Source organism: Rhipicephalus sanguineus, chromosome 10 (genome assembly GCF_013339695.2).
Source record: "Rhipicephalus sanguineus isolate Rsan-2018 chromosome 10, BIME_Rsan_1.4, whole genome shotgun sequence".
Classification (NCBI taxonomy): domain Eukaryota; kingdom Metazoa; phylum Arthropoda; class Arachnida; order Ixodida; family Ixodidae; genus Rhipicephalus; species Rhipicephalus sanguineus.
Window position 1 is genome coordinate 69,219,396 of NC_051185.1, and position 25,054 is coordinate 69,244,449.

General features: G+C 49.6%; 1 protein-coding gene across 1 annotated transcript in view; it reads left to right on the forward strand.

Annotated features, from left to right (window-relative positions):
* Positions 1-17,326, forward strand: part of LOC119372087 (uncharacterized) — a 32,489-nt gene extending 15,163 nt beyond the window's left edge. Inside the window, exons 3-5 of the mRNA XM_037642544.2 lie at positions 10,033-10,166; positions 10,246-10,357; positions 16,195-17,326. Coding sequence (XP_037498472.1) covers positions 10,033-10,166; positions 10,246-10,357; positions 16,195-16,405 — 457 coding nt within the window. The 3' untranslated portion in view covers positions 16,406-17,326. The remainder of the gene's footprint in view (positions 1-10,032; positions 10,167-10,245; positions 10,358-16,194) is intronic.
* Positions 17,327-25,054: the final 7,728 nt, after the last annotated feature.

The window sequence follows — 25,054 nt, forward strand, 5'->3', positions numbered from 1 at the left end:
GGTTGTTTTTTCGTCTACTTTACTTCCTTCAGATTTATATGATAATTACTAAAATACATTTCATCACCATCACAGCCTGTCTACGCCCACTGCCGGGCAAAGGCCTCTCGCATGTTCCGCCAATCAAACCGGTCCTGTGCTTGCTGCTGCCACGTTACACCCGCAAACTTCTTAATCTCATCTGCCCACCTAACTTTCTGTCTCCCCCTCGCGCGTTTGCGCGAGGGGGATTAAGTAGGGCGATGTAGGTCCGCCTAACCTTTTTTTTTTTTTTTGATCGGCCTTTTCTTTTATATCATGTTTTAAATGCGAAGCATTTCTTAGCGAACCTCTGGCACTTTGAGCGTTTCTATCTACGTATCTATCTATCTATCTATCTATCTATCTATCTATCTATCTAGCCGCCTACGTCTGGGTGCTCTCATGATCGCCTCCTTAACTTGGTGTAGACCAAAATTTGCACGGGAGGGTAAGAGCATTTGGCGAATATGATTACCAGGTCATGACATGAATAACGATAAATCCTGTCGCGTACGTCGTCAAACCCTTTCCACTAGACACGTGTGGCACATACCCGTTTACCACGGGCCGCGGTGTACGGGTATGCGCCACAGGTGATTGACAGTTTATATCTACCCAGGAACGGCGAGAACAGACATTGGTAGCTTAAATGCTAGAGCGTTAAGGCAAACCAACATCGGCAGCGTTGACTCAACGAATGGAAAAAATGAAAATGAGGATCCAAGCAGGAATCGAACCCAAGCATTCTGCGTGGCAATCAGGTATTCTACCACTGGGCCACGCCAGATCTATACACTAGTTTTGAAAACCAGCCTACGCAGGCGTAATATCGGTGCAACGTCAATTGTGGTTGTGGTGCTGGCTATCTAATTTTACAAGAAAGCAATAAACACTACATGTTACTCCTACGATACAGGCGTCATATCAGATTAACATCTGTGGTTCCAATGTTGGCTCCGCTTTTACAGCAGTCTAGTAAACATTACGTTTGTATTTCTATGATTCAGCAATCTATATTGAAGCATTGCTCGACCCCGGAGGATTACATTAACGAAAGTTACATATGATATCCACATCACCGCGCCGTAAAGTGCACTTAATCCACCATAACGACGCAGTGTCCTCTTCATTTCTTACGAGGCTGGGCGACGGCCTCATGCTGACCGAGGATGATGCCAGATTGATTGACAGCCGCTTTGTAGACTAGGCTACGTAGGCCACGTACGTCCAGGTAGTCTACGAATGCGACAAACATTATCCACTGATGTTAGTCTACGTAGCACTATCCAGGCCTACCAGCCTCGACGGCCTATACCTCACTAACGCGAAGGGTGGCTTCAGGTTCCGGCATTTCGCCGGCTCTGTCGACAGACAATTTGTTGACGAAATGACCGAGGCATCCACGAACTCCAACAGCTCTACTAAACCGCATACTTCACTACACATGGACCCCTCGTCACCACGATCACGACCGGATCCTATAACAAGTCATGACCAGCTGCTGGTGCTCACTGATCACGGCGATGGTGCCCTCGTTCAAGAACTGTCAAGAACTTCTTGCACACATGCACACGAGTTCGCGAAACGTGTGTGCGTTCTCGGGACACGTATAAGTACTACACATCAGCTTACCGCTTCTGGTGTTGGTAATACCCACGTTGCCATTGGCAGCCTTACCCAACCGTAAACAATTGGTTATATAACACATATGCGTCTCTTCAACATATATATCTGTGCGTATAAAATTTGTAGAAATCTCTAGCGTCATTTCGTAACGTGTCGCTAAGTAAAAAAAGTTACGCCACACTCACCTACCCGCCGCATGCTTCGCATAACGTCGACTACCACGGTACGTGGGATCTGCCGAATTTTTTTTATTACGCCCCACCAGCCGATTCCCTCCCTGTCCCTCGACACTCCTTGTGATGGACGACAACTTTCCGCCAAGCTCCCTGTCGGATATCACCATGAGCTGTAGCTCTAGGCGCTCTCGAGCGTTTGAACTTCTTCTTCGGGAGGCAAACAACCTCCTCCGGCAAGATGACGCCAAAAAATCGCTGTCACCTCGCCGCCGTCCTCGCAAGGTTCGCAAGAGTCTTGCTCAGCCACGCAGGTACAAACGACCCGCCACTGTTGTGCCAGGCTCCACAAACCAGGCGCCCGAACCGCCATCCAGCCCCGGCCCCTTCAACTCCACGGGCGCCGTTCCCTCCACAGTCGAGAAAGACGCTGCTGCCATCTTGGCTCGTCCTCCCTCCCAAGTCGGCCATTTTAACGCCGAGGCAGATTCCAGCGAGCAAGTCACGGTGGATCAGGAGGGTAACGACCGCATTGGCATTCCAGAGGGGAACCAGGAGGGACAATGCCCCTTGTCAAACAAGAACCCTCCCCCTCCCATCGCAGGGGGGAGCGAGGAAATCACTGCCTCGTCAGCTTCGTGGAATGAAGCCACACGAGCGCCCACCAGGCCCCTTTCCCCCTTTGCTGACGTCACGGAGGAAGCACAGCTGACTCCAGGGAACCCAGCTCCCGCTCACACGTGCACAGCAAGGTCAGGCGAGCCATTGCCCATTCTTGAGGGAAAGGAGCCCCTGAATGGCGTGCCCTCCTCCCCACTCCCTCGCGCCAGCCGCGTGCTGGGACAGCTGACGGCTGAAGATTTCCCCGCCCTCTCCCCCACTGGAACCCCGAGCGCTACAAAGCTTTGCGCACCAAGTGTTCCCATCAACACCGGGCGTCGGTCTCAGAGCCCGCTGCCAGCGACCCACGCCCCCGGCCCCCACGGCACACAAGCCCCGGCACCCAGCTGGAGACGGTACTCTACAGACCGGCTGTGAGGAGAGAAACTTTCCGAACAGCCACACAGGAAGCCATCTCCTCCTGTTTGGCTCCTCTGGAGGGCGTCAGTCGCGTCCGCGTAAATTTCGGTCGCAACGTCGTCGCGGTCGACGTCACCGCCGGAACTCCACTCGACCCCCTGCTCGCTGTGGCTGACATCTGCGGCATTGCTGTGCGCGCGAAGCAGGCGTCGACGAACACCTGCAGCGGCGTCATCTATAACGTCGACCTCGCGCTAGACGAGGATTCCATCCGCGCCAACATCGCGTCACGGTTGCCTGTCCTTCAGTGCTCTCGCTCTGGTCGCCACGTTATTGTGCGCTTCGCCGGCAACAAGGCTCTCCCTGATGTGGAACTTTTCAAACAGCGCCGGCCCGTGCGTGCTCGCCGTCCACGACCAACCCAGTGTGAGCTCTGCGGACGCTATGGGCACACGGACGTAACGTGCACGTCTGAGCGGCGATGTGTGCGTTGTGGCGGACCGCACTCCCTCGGTGAGTGCACCGCGAAGAAGGCGAGGTGCTTCTATTGTGGCGCAGCTCACCCTGCTACCGAGCCCCGCTGCCCTCGTTGGCAGGAAGAGCGGCGCTTGTTGGAAGTGCGCGCCGAATCGTCGCTCCCAATCTCGCGCCGTGAGGCGCTCGCTATCGCGCGTGAACAGAATACAGGAGACCCAGCAACACCCGGCTCTACCACCATGTCCCGTGCCCACCCCCTGGTTTGCGAGAACTTTTCGTACGCGGCGGCCGCTGGTCTTCCGTCTGCAAAGAGCTCACAAACCGCCACAGACAAGAGAAACTCTGTGATCGCTGTGCTCTCGGCAGCGCTGACAGCCGCTATGGATTTTCTCCCTCTCGGCTGCCCCGTTCGCCCGCTCTGTGCTGCAGCGCTGGCCACCCACCTTGCGTTAACAAATGATGGCGAGTGATCGACACGAGTCTAGGCCACGCATACTGCAGTGGAACTGCCGTTCACTGAGTCGCCGACAAGCAGAGCTCGCAGCGATCCTTCCCCTGCGCGACTACGACGTCCTTGCTTTGCAGGAGACGTATGTTCGCGTGGAGGATGTTTCGCTGCCCGGCTACATCGGCTACAGCAGTTCCACGCAGTGTGCGCTCGCTGAGTGCAATAATGCGCCGTGCTGTGACACCGCCCACCCGCCCGGGAAGCCGCGCGCCGGTTTGTACATTCGTGACACACTCGCTCATGCGCTTGTCCCCACAGAACATCTATGCTGTGCGACGAGTGAGTGCGTTGCTGCCACGGTCCGTGTGGACGGCGTGGACACTTCTGTCGCGAGTGTTTATGTGCGCCCAGTCGTCGCGGCCAGCTGCGCGTTTGTGCCGCGCCTTGTCGCCGTGCTTGCGCGTGACCACGTACTGTGTGGAGACTTCAACGCGCACCACGTCAGCTGGGGTTGCCGTACCACGGATGCGCGCGGTAGGGACCTATGCGACGCGATCAGTTCGGTGGGACTCCTCGTACTAAACTCCGGAGAACCCACCTTCATCCGTCGCAGTGCGGCCTCGACAGTGATTGACCTGGCGCTGGTGTCAGAACGCTGCTCCTACGAGTGGAAACGCCACGCTGACACTGCTGGTTCTGATCACTACCCGATCACACTCCTCCCGTGCCACCCCAGCCGTGGTGCTGTTCGTGAATACAGTGTTGTACGGTGGCCACTCTTCCGTGATCTGTGCGCGAGCGTGCAGAGCAGTGACGATTTCTTTTCGCGCATCGCGGACTGTGCTGAGCGTGCCACAACGCGCTGTGTTGTTCCCGCCGGCACACCCTGCCCTGACATCAAGCTGCTCAACCTCCGCGCAGTTCGCCAGCGAGCACAGCGGCGGGCGCTGCGCTCCTCGGCCCCCGGCGCATGGACAGAGTACAACCGACTCGACGCTGTGTGCCGGCGGCACGCCCAGCGGCTACGCGACCGCAGCTGGACGGGCGTCTGTTCCTCTCTGAGTGATCCACGAGGACGTCGCCGCGGCTGGCACATCATGCGCGTCCTGATAAACCCGAAAGTGTCGCGCTACCCAGTGCTCGCCATAGCCGTTGCGCAGGGCATCACTGAAAGGGAGCTTGCTGAACTGCTTGCCGCCTCTTTCGCGCCTCCTTCCCCTCCTAGAGCGGGGAGCGCTGGCAGTGTCACGACAAACGCCGCACCCCCGCTCCCTCCCGTGGATCCCATCACCTCAGCTGACATTCGCTCTCTCTGCAAGGAGGACTTCTCCCTCTACGAACTGGAACGGGTTCTCCTCAGAAAGCGCAAGCGCAGCGCCCCTGGAGCGGACAAAATCACTCATCAGCTGTTGAGAAACCTGGATGCCTCCCAGCGCCCACTCTTGTTGGATGCATTCAACAGAGTTTTCTCCAGTGCTGTCCTCCCGGAAGAATGGCGTTCCGCGACTGTGATTCCTGTCCTCAAACAAGGCAAACCGCCGCGATCGGTGACGTCATACAGGCCCATCTCTCTCACTTCTGTGGCGGGCAAAACTATGGAGGAGATGGCTCTTTACCGGCTACAGTGGACCGCGGAGGTGCGCAACGCTTTCCCACCAGAGCAGTGTGGATTCCGGCCACATCGCGCGACCATCGACTGCATTGCTGCAGTCGTGAGCACCCTCGAGCAGGCCCTTCACGATGGAGAAATGGCCATCCTACTCCTCCTTGACATAAAGTCGGCATTCGACTCGCTCCCCCACTCGTCTATCATCAGTGCTGTGCGCGCGCTAGGTGTTGAGGGCAAACTCTTGAACTACGTTCAGGCCTTCCTCACTGACCGAACGTTTACTGTGCGCGTGGGCGGGGCGACAAGTGCGCCGCGATCTGTCAGCTGTGGCGTCCCACAAGGCAGCGTCCTCAGCCCGTTTTTGTTTAATCTGGTGCTCGCGCCGCTCGTCAAGTGCCTACCAGAAACGGCTGTGTTCCCTGTTCGCGCAGTGGTGTACGCTGATGACGTCGCATTGTATGTGCGTGGTCCGACCCGAAAGTGCTCGGTGGTGCGCGCTTGCATGCAGGAGGCCCTCCAATGTGTGGCCGCCTTCGTGAGAAACATCGGACTCGCGATCTCGGCGCCGAAAACCGAGGCCCTCGTCGTCCACCCTCGTGCTGAAGCCCGACGACGTCTTCCGTGCCTTCAGCTGGATGGTGCACCAATTGTTTGGAGTAGCAACGTCCGCTACCTCGGCCTGACGATAGACAATCGCCTCCGATGGTTCCCGGCGGTGCGACGTGTACGACAGACGACGCGTCGCGTGGAAACGGCCGTGCGCCAACTACTCGCAGGCGGCAACGGCTGCCCCGCTGCCTTCGCCTGCACCATCTACGAGGCGATGGCTCTGTCTGCCATCCACTACGCACTGCCGATCTGCAAACTCCAGGCGCCACAGTGGCGACTGATTGACCAGGACCACCGCCGAGTCATCCGCATGTGTCACGGAATGCCTCGTGGCTCTCGTGTGGCCGAGACCCTCGCGGAGGCTCGTGCGTGGCCTGCGTCGCTCACGGCGGACCTGCGCGCATTGTGCCACTTGCAGCGTCTCCACCGAGCGCCTGATGCAGGTCCCCTCCTCTCGCGGTTACGTGCTGTGCCAAACTCACGTGTCGGCCAACTTATCGACGTGTACGACGGTGTTGTGGCTGACGACCCCGCACGCCTTTCGCGCTGGCCACCCCCTCACCGTCGAGTGCCCCTTCGAGTGAACTTGCACCTGCCGGGCATTCGATCCAAACGCCACACCCCCATCAGTGCCATTGCTCAGGAGGCCGCGGCGCGGATGTATGAGGACCTGGCCGGGAGGACGCAGGTGTTCACCGATGGGTCCGTCCTGCAGGATCGCTCAGCCGCGGCCGCCTGCATAGCCCCTCAGCTCAGCTCGGAACGACAGTGCCGCTTGCGATACTGTGCATCCTCAACAACAGCTGAGCTAGTCGGGCTCCAGCTGGCTGCAGACCTCCTGCGGAATTCGCCGGCCGTCACGAGCGCAGCAATCTTCTGCGACTCGAAACCTGCACTCCGCCAGCTCGCGAGGGAGGAACGAGGCCCCCTTCTTGCTCAGCGTGCCGCTCTCAGCCTGCTGGCCCTCCAGGAACGAGGCTGTGATGTGGTCCTTCAGTGGCTCCCTTCACACGTCGGCATCGCGGGCAACGAGGCTGCAGACGAACTCGCAAAACGAGCACACTCCGCCGAGACTTCGCTGACGGATTACGCCAGCTCGTTCGACTCGGCACGCAACAACCTTCGCCGGGAGCTGGTGCGCGAGCATCCTGACGCACGGGTCGCCTCCGGACACCCCCCTCCTCCCATCCCAGCCACTGGTTTCACTCGCCGCGAGCGCGCGCTTCTTCTTGCCCTGAGGACCGGTTCTGTGTGGCCCGCGGAACGCAGGCATCGTCTTCGCGGCGCCGCTGCACCGAACTGCACCGATTGCGGCGCGATCGAAACCCTGTGCCACCTATTGTTTGACTGTCCGTCTCTCAACACTGCGCGGAAGCGGCTCGCCATGAAGTACCGCCTCGTCGGACTGCCGTGTGCGACCCTACAGGACTTGCTCCATCCCACCGGCCACGTACACCGTCGCCGATCAGCCCTTGCGGCCCTACTAGCTTTTCTCGAGGATGCCGGCCTAGTCGAACGAATTTTCTAGCCGCTCACCACGGTGACTCGGACGCCCGTTCTCCTGCCCCCCCCACCCCCTCACTGTTTTTTTTTTTCACTCATACCTTTCTTTTTCTTCTTTTACCACACTCTTTTCACTCTCACTGTCCCTTTAATCCCCAATCCCCCGTGAGTGTATCGGTTGAGGTGTCCTCACTTGAGAGACAGTTATCGTGCACTCCACACCCAATTTCCATTTTCATTTCCTTCTTCCTTTTAAGAATCACCTCCCCCCCCCCCCCAGTTACCCTTAATGACCAGCGGTTATCCTGCCGACGTGCTACGTGCCCGGCCCATATCCATTTCTTCTTCTTGATTTCTGCTATGATATCCTTAACCCCCGTTTGTTCCCTGACCCAGACTGCTCTCTTCTTGTCTCTTAAGGTTACACCTATCATTTTCTTTTCCATCGCTTGCTGCGTCGTCCTCAATTTAAGTTGAACCCTCTTTGTAAGTCTCCAGGTTTCTGCTCCGTAGGTAAGTACCGGTAATATGCAGCTGTTATATACCTTCCTCTTGAGTTATAGTGGTTCGAGTTATTTCACTCTCATGATTCGGCTCCGCGGTTACTACCTACGTATTCCTTTACAAATTCCAGTGCCTCGCCACCTATCTCAAAGCGCTCTTCTCTTCCAAGACTGTAGCGCATTACTTTAGTTTTCTGCATATTAATTTTCAGACCTGCCGTCCTGCTTTCCTTGTCCAAGTTAGTAATCATGACTTGCAGTTCTTCCCCTGAGTTACTCACCAATGCAATGTCATCAGCGAATCGCAGGTTACTATAGGGTGCTCTCCAATAACTCGTACCCCTAACTCTTCCCAATCTAGGGCCCTGAAAACCTCCTGTAAGCGCGCGGTTAACAGCATTGAGGAGATCGTGTCTCCCTGCCTTACACCCTTCTTTATTGGGATTTGGTCGCTTTCTTTATGGAGGACTATGGAGGCTGTGAAGCCGCTGTAGATATCTTCCAGTATGTTTATATATGGTTCCTTGACGCCCTGATCCCGCAGTGTCTGCATTACTGCTGATATCTCCACCTAATCAAATGATTTATCGTAATCTATGAATGATATATATGGGGGTTGGTTATATTCCGCGCATTTCTCTATCACCGGATCGATAGTGTGAATGTGGTCTATTGTTGAGTAGCCAGTACGAAATCCTGCTTGGTCATTTGGTTGATTGATTGTCTCGACTATACTAGCTGATATCTATGTAAACAGCTTGTAGCTGATCGGCCTGTATTTTTTCAACTCCTTGACGTCTCTTTTCCTATGAATTAAGCTCATATGTATTAGAATTCTTCCAAGATTCTGGTACCCTCGCCGTTAAGAGACTTTTCGTATACAGAGTGGCCAGTTTTTCTAACAGATCTGATGTTACCTGATCCTCACCAGCGGATTTGCATCTTTGCATTCCCTCTAAGGCTTTATGAACGTTACTGGTGGGATGTCCACTTCTTTGGGCTACTACTACTTCTTACATTATCGTCCTGATTCTCCCGGCTACTGTACAGATCTCTGTAAAACTCCTCTGCTACTTTAACTATCCTATCCATATTGTTAGTGACTTTGCCTTCGTTGTCCTTCCGTGCATACATCTGTGCCCAGTTTTCTCTTCACCGCTTTCAGGCTGCGCCCGTTCTTTAGAGCATGTTCAATTATCTCCATGTTATATCTTCTTATGTCAGCTACTTTACGCCTATTTATTCACTTCGAATGCACTTCCTGTTCTATTTTGTCTGTCGTTTTTTAGGCTTTCAAGCTGTTACGTTTATTAATGGGGCTTTTCATCTCCCTGGAGAGCTTGCCATTGTCCTGTCTAATGACTGTACGTCCGACATTAACTGCGCACTCCGTAATGATATGCTCGTCAGATTTTCGTCCATTGCGTCAACGCCAAGGTCGGTTTCCTCGGTTAGAGCCGAGTATCTGTTCTGAAGCGAGACCCTGAATTCATGTACTTTCCCCCTCGGCGCTAGCTCGTTAATTGGCTTCTTGCGTATGAGTTTCTGCCGTTACTTGCTAAGTCTAGGCGAATTCGAGACCTTACCATTCTATGGTCACTGCATCGTACCTTCCCAACCACTTCCACATCCTGCACGATGCCAGGGTGTGCGCACAGTATGAAGTCTATAGCATTCTTAGTTTCGCCATTGGGGCTCCTCCACATCTACTTCCGGTTCGCCAGGCTTCGGTGGAAGGTATTCAAGATTCGTAAATTATTGCGTTAACCGAGATCTACTAATAACTCCCCCCTCGCATTTCTAGAAACGATGCCATATACCCCCAATGCCTCGTCTGCAGCCTGCTTCTTGCCTACCTTGGCATTAATGTCGCCCGTCACTATAGTATACTGTTAACACGGTTAAAAGAGATACAGTTAAAACAATGCAATTAATGTCCCCTATACCTTCCTTCGCGTCACTATCTGTTGGTCTTCATTAAGGTTGTATCAACAGCGAAACTAGCCTTTAAAATTTCTTTCTTTCGTTCTTTCTTTACAACAGTAACGTAACGGTCAAGCTTCCATGCCACCAAAGGATAGCGTCGTGCCCGGAGTCGGTCACATCAAGCTTCCGTCGCCAGGAGGATGGATATAAAGCCCTTCGCAGTCTTACCTGTGACCAAGAGGCCTATGAAAGTAAGAAATGCCGCGTCTAAAGCCGACTATTCTATTCCGTTTGCTTTTCTACATTTAATTACTCACCATTGTGTTTCAGATTATGAAACATCCATAAGATGCCAAGACCCAACGATGTTTCACACCTGTCAGGCCCGATACGGAGCCTCGCCGGAGGATTTGAAAAAGGACCCTACCGACTATGGTTGCAAGTAAGTTTGGCCGAAGTTAGCGCCTTACAAAAAAAAAAAAAACACACGGAACAGTCAGTCTCTTGGCGACTTTCCTCCAGTTCATGGTCTGACCAATCCTGCTTTTTTTTTATACACGGGTAACAACTCAGTGTGCCCTCAGTTTAGGTAAAATTCTCACTGTGTCTATGGAGCACAACTGCTTTGGAGCGAAGCATTTTATTATTTCAAATCTTCATAAAAGGGCCTTGAGAGTAGCATCGCTTTCCCCAAGTATGCAATAGCGTCGGCGGTTATTTTGCGTATATTTAGGGCTCCGTGTTTGCGGACTTTATTTTTGGGGGGAAATTCGGCGTTTATCGGAGTTCATTTCTCGTAAATTCCCAATTCTCCGGAATTCGGAGTTTAATTCTGCATTAATTATTCTCAATCTCCAATATATTAGACGAAATGACATCTGAACCCGGAAACATTAGAACATACGAAGCGTAGTTTAGCTGTCTGGAAGCCCCGCCACGGTGATCTAGTGGTTATGGCGCTCGACTGCTGACACGAAAGTCACGGGATCGAATCCCGGCCGCGGCGGCTGCATTTTCGATTGAGGCGAAAATGGTTGAGGCCCGTGTACTTATATTTAGGTGCTCGTTAAAGAACCCCAGGAGGTCGAAATTTCCGGAGCCCTCCGCTACGGCGTCTCTCATAATCATATCGTGGTTTTGGGACGTTAAACCCCAGATATTATTATTATTAGTTGTCTGGAAGGTTTGAACGCTCAAACACGTTTACACACAAGCACAAACATTTGAATACAAAACGCCTATGTTTGTGCTTGTTAGAACCTTAAACCTTGCTGTAATAGACGCAAGAATACTTTACTTGGTCCGTATATTCGATGCAGTCTGGTGCGCCCAACTGTCGCCAGGAGATCGTATATTAAGATGTCGTCTGCTGCTCCCGGGGGCCCTACATACGTTAACGTCTCTCCGTGCGTAACAAGCCCTTTGTTAATTGTGCGGTGGGTGCGGTCTACGAGGTGCTGTTGACGGTGAAGTAAATTTTATATCGGCCAAACTGCCGGATGTATCAATGACCGCTTAGAACATGCCATTTCGATACAGAACGGAGCAGGGTCATATTCGCCGCTGAAATTGGAGTTTATCGGATAAATCCGAATTGTGAAAACTATTACCGGCGAGTGTTTATCGAATCTTTTTTTCATTTATCCGAAAACACAGAGCCCTATGTATATGTTGTTCCAACCAAAAAGTAGGCAGCGTAATAAAAGACAAGTTGTTCTTTAATAGAGGCTGCATATACACGTTACAGCCGATAAGTGATAGCCGTCTTTAATACGCGAGATAGCAGATACACGGAAGCATTTTGATTTGATGATGTGGCGTTGACAGAAACGTGGCTGATGCAAGAAAATGACAATAGGGAGTTCTTGAATGGGGGCCCCAAAGAAATGACGCCGAGGCCACTGCGCATGCGCGAAACTCGAACAGCGTTTAGGATTTGCGCTGGCGACGCTATTTCTCGAATTAGCGGGAGCCCCAAAGCCAGCCCCAAAATCTTTGCGTCAAACATGGCGACACCCACTAAAGCGACGGCTCTCGGCCAAGACCAAACTGACTTGATTTCTGAGCAATGGATGACATTACGAATTAAAAACGCTGGCATATAGGCTGTCACTTTCTCATATCTCGAGCATGCAACAAAGATTGGCCGGAAAGTTTTTCATGTTTTTTAAGGTTAATTGTCGATTTTAGAGCTCGTAGGGTTAATGCCATAACGGAATGCTTAACGCAGCTAGGGTGGCTAGAAGTTCGATTGTCTTGGCTGATGACGGCAAGAATGTGGACTCACCCAATCGATGGCGATTATTAACGAATTCATTACCACTACAACATGCAAATTAAAATTGTAAAGAATGTGCTACCGAAGGTAATTGTCTGTGAAACATTTAATCAATGTTCATCGCAGTTTGCCTTTCTGGCCGTAGTGGCTATGCAGGCGCAAGACGCAAAAGCTGAGCGCGAAACTCTGTTCGAAAACTTTTACCTCCTGCTTGGCTCAAAGCCAGCACGCGCAAAGTGCTTTGAGGCCCCAGACTTTTTGGGATTCGAAAACTCCCTAATGGACAAGGAAGTATCACTACGTAAGGCTTACGTACAGAAACGCTGCGCGGTGTTGAAACAATCCAGAAACGCGGTGGGAAGTAATGAAAGGCAGGGCAGTGAAACGGACTTCCTTCAGTTAGATATGCTATGCGTGGGCAGGGGTCGTGAGACAGTAAAGATATGAGGACAGGTTATTCCGCACGCAGTAAGCAATGTGGAGTCAATCTTAGCAGCCGGGCGCTCAAGTCTCATCGTTGTGTACTGCACAACAGTTGTACAGCAAAAATCTGGGTCGCTGTTTCTACGGCGAATAATGGCGTTTTTTGTTGTTGCTGTTGTTGGTTTTTTCTTTACAACGTAGCACACGGACTCGATCATAATCATGCGCGAAGCGATAAGCTATAGTGGCGCGTGACCTTAGCGCAGATTTACGTTAGGCTGAAGAAAAGATGGGCACGTTATTCGCAAGGTCAAAAGGAGACAGGGAAACGAGTGACCGCCAAATGTGCCACTCCCAGACACATGCGCAGCCGTCATGCATATGTAGTAGGCGCGTTGATTCAGTATCTATTTGAAGATACCGCGAAAGCATTGCCCAGTGCTTGCGAACTACTTGGCTCATCACTTACGCATGCGCAGAAGCCCTGAACGCCGTTCGTATGCTTTCATTGTCACGCAGAATTGTCAGTGAGTGTTTTAGCTAATAGGTAATAGGTTATGGCGAGCCGTCAGCGCGAGAGAAGACGACGAAGTTGCGCCTCAGCTGCTCCACACGTTCGAGCCTGGCGCGAGAGAAGAAGACGCCCGCAAGAACGACAGCGACTGTGGTTGTACTACATCGGAGAGCAAGCAGCAAATAAAATGTATAAAACATGTATCAAAAAGTACACGTACATTGAACTATGCAATAGAAAAAAATAATCACTAGTACACATCCAACCCATTGCACTGGTATCATTGTCATTATTTGGACACAACGTGTATGTCTTTTGATGACTTGACATAGATGACAACAAAGTAATGCAGAGAAAATTTGTTTATAGCCGGTGTATCTAGGTATTCACAGCTATAGTGTATTGTTCTTTCAATTTCCACAGGGTTATCCTGTGTATGTCCACATTTTCTATTGAAAGGTCGTTCGGTAGCATCGGCAATGTACAATGTATTTTATTACATCCTTGTTCAGTCTACGAGAAAGGAACCGCCCGCATTTGCTAATTTCTAATATCGTTGTGAACTTCACCGGTTTTTTTTTTTTTTAGATTGCAGAATTTAAGAAACCTGCTATGATTGCGTCTTACGCTGTTCACGTGCTCGAAGTACGTGAATACTTACGCTATTCACGCAGTCGAAATAGTTTCCCAAGGAGAGCGTTTATGTGAAGGGAAAGGCATGGACATGTCTTTTTTTTTATGTATTATACCCTGCTTTAGCGAATCCGCAGCGTATACCGACTCTGAACCCGTGAAACGAAGAGGGGCCCTCAGGAGAACGAAATCGCAATGTTGGCGTCATGTGTGATCATTAGAGACCGGATTTTAGGCAAATGCCTATTTTGTTCACTGCGCTTCTATCGCGCCATTTTCATATATGAGCATGAATTAGAGGTTAAGAAGGGCTTTTACAGTGTTCTTATAGTGCCTATAAATGCCATTTTTGGCGTTCGTGCCTAAATGCTTACAAATGCCTATAAATGCCCATTTTCGAAATTGGCGCTTATATGAACGCTTTTTAGTCTCAAGTTTCGCTCCCGGGTGCTGTTTGAGACCGTTATTCATGTTACCGCGTAAGATTGACTGTTGGGAACTATGGGGTTCAACCTCGTCTTCTAGTTCAACCAACCAAAAACCGCTACAGCAGTGAAGCGGGACACGCCGGCGAGCATTCGCCGCCGCGCTGACATGGCTCGAGCGGTTCGCGAATGCGAAACCGCGGAGAGACGTCAGCGGAAAGGAGAGTGAAGCGCGAAAAACCAAAGAAAAATATGATGTGTACGCAGCTTTTGTTTTGTTTGTAATGTACTTTTTAAGGTGTTCACTGCAGTAGCGTAGCCAGAAATCGTTTTCAGGGGAGGGGGAGGGGGACAACCATACTTTTTATATGTTCGTGCATGCGTTTGTATGTGTGCGTGTATATACACACACGCAAAACTGAAAAATTTAGGGGAGGGGGTAATTGAACCCCCCCCCCCTCGTCTGATTACGCCAGTGGTTCACTGCCAGGGGAGCAATTGGCTCTACGCAATTCGACCCGGCCAATAGGAGGAATCCCTCCCTCCTGGTCTTTTAGCAATCTGGCTGTCTGCTCCTGCTCTGCACTTCTCAGTCATGCCGAAAAAACACTCAGGAGTGTGTTGATTCGACAGTGGACACTTCACTCACTCTGCAGAACAGGGGAGGGCGAACCGTGCGGGACAAAGCAGGCTATGTTCGAATGTTGGCGCCTTTGTCCCATCTTGAGCAATAACATTTTTGTTTCCCTGTCGTAGATAGAGGTCGCGCACGTATTCGTTTGAAATTATCTGCATTTATGTGAAAATTTATTGTGCCTATATTTACGATTTCGGAAGCCTAAAACATTGTTTTGCCTGCGTATTTTTGGCGCCTAAAACGAGCTTTTTTAGTGCCTAAAAATCCGGCCTCTAGTGATCATCCAGGCAGAAAAAAGACCGACCACTCGTCACCATTTCTGATTTTTTTTTTAATTAGGCATTGCGCATGGTGATTCCAGCTAGGGCGGGCGCTTCGAAAAATCCATGCTGCCGAAACTATTCAGGTGCATAAGCTGAAAACACCATCGCTGCAGTGCTATTATTTCTGCAGACTGCCACAGAATGGGAGACCGGTTAAGCCGCAAAATTTGAATTTTTCAGTGCTCAAACGTCTCAGAATAAAGGCACTCTTCCCATGTAACAGGAAGAGTCCCGTATAACGTTGTTTTTTTTTTTTTAATTTCGTCTGCAAGTCTCGCTTGCAGTAGTGAAGTGGTGTGAAATTTCGAATGTTTTCAGCTAGCACGCAAGAATTTCTAACTGCAGTTTGACTGCCTTGCTTCAGGAAGAAAAACGAGGATATTTGAGCGGGACAACGGGTATAAAAACGTCCGAATGTCCGAACACACTCCTTACACAAGCTATGGAGAAACGTCCACTCAAGCTAATATGATCCCCCCTCCCCCCTTATAAAAGAGGGGACTCTGCACATGTACTTCGACATGATTCCACGTCTTTACCTTAATGCGTTCGAAACGCCCACAGTGATTCACCCAGTAGTAGTAGCAGTAGTAATTTTTTTTTCTTCTGGCTTGTGAAGTCCCAGAGGGTCCAGGGCCCCATTTGCTACTGCTGTCCAGCTGGTCCGGTCAATCTGTCTTTGCTGGTGGTCCAGGACTGTGCTGGAAAGAGCGGCTTCCCACTGGGAAGGCGAGGGATTGGGGATTCTAGGTAGGCCGGGCGGTTTGGGGCATTCCCACGTGGAATGATACAAGCTGGGACGTCCTCCACAGAAAGGAAATCGGTCAGGATACTGTGTAAGGCGAAGTGCAAGGTTGGGAAACGTATTAGTTTGGAGCTGTCGTCAAGCAGCTGTATCTGCACGGGTCAGTGTTCCGTTTGGTGGAGGGAGTTGCTCTGCGGGATAATCTGTATTGCTGCGGTATGTGTCTGTATGTGAGTGGTATCGTTTCTACCTATTACTAACAAAACTCACGTGTCTTTTCTCGCTTGTGTTTAACTTGCAGAATGATCAGGAGCAGTATTGCGTGCTTCGACGAGTTATTCACGGAAAATTGCCAGATGGACCGGAAGTCGGCTAAGGCGGCGTTCATGAAGGGAGAGGACATCCTGCTCGCCCTCGAAGGCTGCAGCTCATCGGCAACGTCACACGCGTTTTCGCGGTTGCTCGTGCTAGGCGTAGCGGCCATAGCTTTTTTGCGTTACACGATTAACTAGCGTATAGCCCTTAGCAACTTACCTTTGCCATTTCTGTGCACTATTGGCAAGAAAGAGGCCACATACAGTGAGCTAATGACAAATTAGGCATTATTATTGCCTAACGTTCCTTTGCACGACTCCTCGTTGAAATTTTTTTGCTACACACGTTCGCTTTCTTAAAGCCAGTATACCGTGTTTAGCGAGACGTTGGACGTGAGGCGTTTCGGCAGGAATTTCAAAATACTTTGTTTTTTTTTTACCTTTTTAGGAATGGTCGCTGCCAACTGGTAACTATCGCACGTAATTGGAGTGGGTCATTAAATTTGGTTTGTGAAGACATACAGCATGACTGACTGTACAATAATCGTATAATTATTTACGTTGTAATTGCAATCAATTACCGTAAAATCCACTACATGTTTATTCAAACACTTCCACTTGCTTTAAATTCATTCTCTAGAACCTTGGCATGAAATTATACTAGTTTCACGCATTTATGGACAGTTGATCATAATGCGTGTCGCAAAGGTGCAGGCAAGCCGTCACATTATCAAGGCGGTATCTGAGCTCCAGCAGCGATAAACGAAACTACAGTAATCACCGCAAGATCTAGCAAACGACAACTTGAGTAACAGCACACGAACAGTCGCTTCAGCAAAAGATATTTGGGTGATTCCTCGCCACCACGACGTTCTTTTGCACACGTTGCTAACTATCGATGGCGAATGTTTGTGAATATTCGTTTTCCACTACACTGCGACACCGAAACGTTTGGTACGTACAGACCTACTCCAGTTCGATTGTAAAATTTCCTAGAAGCGCTCCTGAAGTCCCAACATTGCGCCGCTGTTATTATTAATACATGCTGAACTTGCAGCAAAGTTCAATATGCTTTGGTAAACATTGCGTACCGTGGTAGCGGTGGGAACTGGATCAACCCATGCGTCTTTTTGAACTGAATTTGTGCTCTTTCCAATAAAGAAATTTTGTCGTTGCAAACCTACATTACATATATACAGTCGCGGTCAAAATTTTAGATACCACGGGAGAGCGTGGTAAAATGCACCGCGGCGCCTTCTGACGGCTGCTTGCGAAGCTCGAGAGCGCGCACTGCGCAGGCGTGTCCTTTCTTATATGCCAGCCTGCTCGTTCGCTCGCTTCAAGGGCACGCGCACCGGAACGCCAGAGGTAACGCAAGGTGACACTCTGCAGTCGCTTCGGATTTAGCTTCGGAAGCACTGAGCGATTTGCCTTATTTCAAAGCTTGCTATTTGACGAAAACTTCGCCCTGGTCCGGGGTCGAGGGCGATTTTTTCGTCAGCTTGCAAGATTCCCCCCCCCCTCATTTTTTTTTTCGAAACTCATCTGAATTTTTGGTAGCTTTGTGATATAGGCTTCCAAAGCAACGTCGAGCGGCGCCACTGCTCTTGACGCAACTGGGGGCATCCACGGCCACGACACTGCCGCCCACGCTTCCGCGCGCGCGCAGAGCGCTCGGATTGCATCTGTGGTGCGTCACAATGTATACGTATTGCTGACTAGCAGTGCTGTTGGCCGAAGGAGGAGCGCATGGGCGCATGTGTCCTTGCCGCCGCCGCGGGCAAATTTGACGACAAACCGCCTTCGCGTGCAGCGTCTGCCCCCAGTAACGCATAGCTCAGCCGCGCGAGCGTCGAGCATAAACTTGAGCTTGGGTTCCCTATATACCGGGGAATGCCAAGTTACCCACGGTGCACGGGATCTGCCGGATTTTAAAGACGATAGTCTTTCTTGGGATACTTAAACGGAGAAATTTTGGTCTGTCTGTCTTTCTGTCTGTCGGCACGTCACTCGATTCAGCCACTCGGCCAAAGTTGAACCACTTGGCCAAGGGCCAGCCATCTTGAACTGGTACGGCTGTTCATACTTGTGAACGTTGTTGATCAAAAAGTAAATATCACGCATATCTGAGGCGCAACATCACTAGGTAAGTATTAGTTGGTGTGTTCCTTTAATAGAAAATGCATACATACGTAATTCTAAAGACCCTATAGTTTCTTAAGCTGCGCTGAAAATGCGACTGCGCTGAAACTTGCCTTCCTCCGTGCCATTTGCACGAGCTCATTGTTGTGTTTCGGTTTTGGTTCTGTATTGCACTGTACGAATGCCATGGGGCGCCGCTCTGGCATTCCTGTTTTACCCAAGTCGACGTGTAAATAAAAGTGTGTTGAGTGCGGACGTTTCTTCTGCTTCAGCGCTTCGCGCCAAACCGCGTGTTCGGGCTGGCTGGCGTCCCCGCCGGTCGCGTTGGTCACCGCCGGTCTTTGCCTGCTGCTGCGCCGGGACTACCAGCCCGCAACACAGCACTCATGTTTCCCGACGTATTGCAAGATGGCGTCCGTATCTCACGCAGCGTCTCTTCTATCGTCTCTTCGGGTATATGCACGGAAAGTGATAAAAATAAATATGCATGCTGTCTATATATCGGCTCTGTTAATTTGCGGTATATATATATATATATATATATATATATATATATATATATATATATATATATAAGTATGTAAGTATGAGAGGTGGCACTTCAAGAAAACTTCATTTATTACGTCGACGTTTCGGTCAGAGCCCCTATATAGCCTATATATATATATAGCCTATATAGCCTATATAGCCTATATATATATATATATATATATATATATATATATATATATATATATATATATATATATATATATATATATATGAGGGATATATCGTGTGCATCATCTTAGCGAACTCACGGTCATCCGTACTTAAGTGAACCTTCAGACTATGTTCGAGATAGGTGCACACTTACTGTTGGGCTAGCCGATGGCCGTGCTTTCGGCAGCTGCCCACTGAACGCCAGATTGCGGTCGATTCGGTCGACATTGGTCTGCCGACGTATCGGCGTTAGGACTGCTCTTAGCGTGGCATATCCATATCCGCACTCATCTGTAATGGAACTCCACCCGAATAATATCGACCCGTGCCGATCACCATTATTCCCTCAGAGAGCAAATTGATCCAGTCCTTGCGGTGACTGTGGTAGAATGTGGACCAAGAAGCGCGGCGAAAGATCCTCACGTGTGCTGGCTTTTTATTGCCTTCTTGCTTTTTTTGTTGTATATTCATTGCGTTAAGTGTGTTTGGGTGTTTTCGCATGCCAGTATATTCTACCACAACAGCGGAAACCGCGCTCTTAGAAGCGAACGAATGTCGCAAAGCAACAGTCATGTCTCCAGGAGCAAATCAAATCGACGCAGCGAATCGAAAGACGACACGAACTTCGATTCAGAGCAACATAAGTCGTGCGTGTTTTTTTTTTTTTTCATTCTCTACCCCCAGGTAATCAAATCCTCATTCCAGAGCACCGTTTCTCCTGCCATAAGTGTATAGCGCACGCGCCCATTCCATTGCGTATTAACGTTCGTTCTTTCAATACACCGACGGAGGTATGGAATGGCCTACCGTCTAACATTGCCCTCGTCATCGACACCTCCCGTTTCAAAGCTGCCAGAGGAGTCCTTCTTACAAGTCATGCCACCTAACCTGTCTCGCCATTTTTAGAGCGCACCTTTTAGGCGCCCGTTCCTGCGATGAGAGGCGTCGCCGTCGGTGGCGTAACCGATAGACATGAAAAAGTAACCGATATACATGAAAAAAGAAATGAGAAAAGATACCGAGGATCGAATGAGATTTGACCTTAATTTTTCATTTACAGTAACCGCCGGCTTCTTGGCCAATACCCCGTAGTGGGTAAGAGCCAGTACAGAAGTACAAGCAAACAAGCAAACCTCGGCCCTCTGCGTGGCAGGCGAGTATTCTACCATATAACCACGCTGGTGCTTGAAGCTCATTTGCAAAAAGACCCTATACAGGCGTCATGTCGGTCAAGGAATCGCGTTAACCCATGTAATGTAGAAGAGAAAAAATAACAACCAGTCACCACACAATGCTAATTTCGGAACGATTGTGTGGTTTAATGCTTCCCACACACTGCAATGTGCTCAGCCATAACTCTTCATCGCGTCATCAGCCGCACATTATACCTTACATGTGAATAGCGGGTACCTCGCTTATTCGCAGAAAGACTAATAATGTCGTAGTGGGTGCTGTCCTACTCTACAAAAATTATGATTGATAGCGTAGTCGATACCTTGCGGAAAGCCAAAACTTCAAACACAGCTGGCCTTGCCCCAACACGAAGCTGCGCTCAGAATTCGCATTAGGCAGTATCTTTATCCTCAGTGAATTTTGTTCTATGTGCCCACGCCTCATGTAAAATTACGTCCCGTACTGCGACAATTGAGGCAGTATTATGAATAAATGAACAAATGTTGGCGCCACAACCTAAGGACAAGTTGCCGCTGTTGACAAAACACGACCAACGAACGTTTTCCAAGTTCTCTGTCAAGTAATGACGCGAAACGACGGACGGCGGCTTTGATTGCGCTTTGGGACACGAAAATCCGACTAGTATTTTAACAAAGGCTGGTATTAAAGGGACCCTGCCCCAGTACACTCGACCGAAAAGAAAAAGAAGCACAAAAAGAAGATGGCTTTCGCCTTCGAGTCATCTTAGCCGAATGCATAGGGGACCGTGTCACTTAAAGGCTCAGGCGCCTGATCCTTTGACGATCCATCAGTTTGTTTACGAGCCAAGTTATGGTATCATAATCATCATCATCGTTGACATCGTCAGAGCGATTCGAGCAGGCGATCTCACGACCGGCTCGTTCCACTGCTGCAAGCTGTCTCGCTCTTTCGCAGTCCACGAAGGCATAGAGGTTCCCACTATTAACTAGAGGGAACTCTGTCTCTGCGATCGTTCAGCCACTTTAGTTTGACCCTCCTTTGCCAGGGAGGAATAAAAGGCAACTATTTCACGCTGCATGTTGTGACAATTGATGACCCCCTCTCCCAATTTCTCTCAAGGTGTCCCCGAAACAGCCATGGCGGAGAACCACTGGTGTAGGACAATGGCGTAGCCAGGGGGGTGCCTTGGGGGGTCGAACGCTACCTGCCCCCCACCCCCATCTCCCCCACACACACACTTTTTGCCATTTTGCACGTGTATACATAAGCGCACACATACAAACACACGCACCAGTGCACGTAAACGGGTATCGAACCCACCACCCCTCCTACCCAAAAAAGATTGCTGGGTACGCCCATGGTGTATAGGGAAAAGCGATGGGACCGTCTGTTCACCGAAGAAGCTTTTTCGAGCGAAGCTTGTCATGAGTAAAGATTTCGCGGGCGGGGGCGCGGTGGCGTTTTATCAGGAAACCCCGGCGCCGGGCGTGTAATGCGGCCCTCGAAAGAGCGTCGGTCACATGCGTTCTTGTATGGCTCTTTACTAATGATTGATGCTGTCTCGATCGTGGGCTTGTCGGCGATCAACCGTTTCTTGTATGACAATCTGATCTTTTATCGAGGTACCTTGTCATTTCACGTTGCCACATTTCATTGTTGCCTGGATATGAACGCATGACTGTCGTTGTTGCCTGTAGCAGCAGAAGTGTTGCTCTGCCAAGCATGTGCGTGAAGGTTCAATTCCCGGCATGAAGGAGGGAAAAATTTAGGAGGGAGCATTGTGCTGTGCGAAAGAAAGAAAGAAAGAAAGAAAGAAAGAAAGAAAGAAAGAAAGAAAGAAAGAAAGAAAGAAAGAAAGAAAGAAAGAAAGAAAGAAAGAAAGAAAGAAAGAAAGAAAGAAAGAAAGAAAGAAAGAAAGAAAGAAAGAAAGAAAGAAAGAAAGAAAGAAAGAAAGCAGGGTAGTAGATCAGGCACGCACGCACCAAGCTTCGCTTGCCGCCGTTTTCCCGGTAGGGAAAGCCTCCTGACTTTTTTCGTCTGAAAGAGCTCTTCAGTAGGACCAAAGAAAAAGGTTGATTTACCGGAAATATTCACTAACGCGCATTCGTCACAACCCAAGAATGTTTTTTTTTTTTTTTTAAGTCAAGTATTGCTGTCGTACTTCAGCACGTTTGTTCTTTATTGGTTATTTCTTCGTTGCAGCGGAGAGACGTTCGCGAATGCACCGATATTCTGGTCGTTCAAAGCAACCTCTTCTCCTCGGGCAAGTTTTAATCTATTCGTGACAGCGCTGAGTGCAACTGCCCGCAGGAAACGAATATTGTAAACGAAAAAGCCGGCAGACGTTTGTCGCCGGTGCGTCACCGTGTCCTTGCCTGTTCGTAACGGTCGCGCAATCGCAAGAGCGACATAGCAACAAGAAACAAACTCGCGGTGTCCTGAGGAGGGGACGTGTTGGCGTCAGCGATCCCGGATGCCGCGCCCCGGCGCGGCTCTTATCAGCAGCGGAGACGACAGTGCAGCCAGTCATCACGCCCTCTTGAAACCGTCAGCAGCCTCACGTCTTGGTGAAGCTTCTACAGTGTAATTCATTCATTCATTCATTCATTCATTCATTCATTCATTCATTCATTCATTTCAGTTCAGTTCAGTTCAGAACGTGCCCATGAACAACTCATAGGCCTTAATGAGGATGGCCTTTGTTACTCAGATTGCACACAATAAAAGAAAACGATCCATAAAACCCGAGGAAAACAATGTACTAAATTATCAAGCGCGAAAACCGCACGAAAAAGCAACTACAAGAGCAAAAAATGTCAAAATCATAACACAAGATATTTTGTTCAGTTACATAGCGCGCATAGCGTGAAAGGTACAAATTGACTTCGCATACAAAAAATTCGGCAGATCCCACGCACTGTGGAAATCCATGTAATGCAAAGCAGCGAGCAAAGAGCTGCATACATCGCCTTGTTTGTCTTTGAGCCAAATGAAATCATTCATGCCATGGCATCTAGTCCACCATATATCGCATGTTTGCCATGCACGCATGCATGCACAATCTAGTGTACACCATGCCAATGAAACGCATATTCTGGTATATACAATGCATGACCTGTCGCTTATGTTCATCACGCACTCGAGTCGTGCCATACCAATTTCGGTATATATCCAGTTAACAAAACGGCCGGAAGCACACCGTGACAGTGGCATGTAAATTATACCGTACATAACATGCATAACATGATTCGCATGTTAAGACCTCTCATTTATGTTCGTCATACAGTCACATCGCGCAACATCAATTTTGGTGTACATCAAGCGAGCGAAATGGCCGCGAGTGCACCATGAGTATAGCATGTAAATCATGCCATACATGACAAGCATGTCATGATTTTCATGTTAACACCTTTCGTTTACGTTCGTCATACAGTCGCTTCGCGCAATACCAATTTTGGTGTATATAAAGCTAGCGAAACGGCCGCGAATGCACCATGAGCGCGGCATGTAAATCATGACATACATGACATCATGTCACGGTTTTCATGTTACCACCTGTTATTCATGTTCGTCATATAGTCGCGTCGCGCAATACCAATTTTGGTATATATCAAGCTAGGAAAACGGCCGCGAATGTATCATGAGTGTGGCTTGCAAATCATGTCGTACATGACCTGTATGTCATGCTTCTATGTTACCACCTCTCATTTACGTTCGTCATGCAGTCGCGTCGCGCAATACCAATTTTGGTGTATATCACGCAAGCGAAACGGCCACGAATGCGCCATGACCATGACATGTAAATCATGTCGTACATGTCATGCATGTCATGATTTTCATGTTACCATGTCTCATTTACATTCGTCATACGGTCGCTGCGCGCAATACCAATTTTTGTGTACATCAAGCTAGCGAAGCGGCCGCGAATGCATCATGAGCGTGGCATGTAAATCATGACATACATGACATGCATGTCATGGTTTTCATCTTACCAACTGTTATTCATGTTCTTCATACAGTCACTTAGCGCCATACCAATTTTGGTGCATATCAATCTGCTGAAACGGCCGCTAGCGCACCATGAGCGTGGCATGTAAATCAGGTTGTACATGACTTGCATGTCATGATTTTCATGTTACCACCTCTCACTTACGTTCGTCATACGGTCGTGTCGCGCAATACCAATTTTGGTGCATATTATGCCAGCGAAACGGCCGCAAGTGCACCATGAGCGAGGCATGTAAATCATGACATACATGTCATATATGTCATCGTTTTCATGTCAGCACCTGTTATTCATGTTCTTCATACAGTCACATAGCACAATACCAATTTTGGTGGATATCAAGCAAGCGAAACGGCCACGAGTGCGCCATGAGCATGACATGTAAATTATGTTGGACATGTCATGCATGTCATGATTTTCAGGTTACCACGTCTCATTTACGTTCGTCATACAGTCGCTGCGCGCAATACCAATTTTGGTGTACATCAAGCTAGCGAAGCGGCCACGAATGCATCATGAGCGTGGCATGTAAATCATGACATACATGACATGCATGTCATGGTTTTCATCTTACCAACTGTTATTCATGTTCTTCATACAGTCACTTCGCGCAATACCAATTTTGGTGTATATCAATCTACTGAAACGGCCGCTAGCGCACCATGAGCGTGGCATGTAAATCAGGTTGCACATGACTTGCACGCCATGATTTTCATGTTACCACCTCTCATTTACGTTCGTCATACGGTCGTGTCGCGCAATACCAATTTTGGTGTATACCATGCAAGCGAAACGGCCGCAAATGCACCATGAGCGTAGCATGTAAATCATGACAACATGTC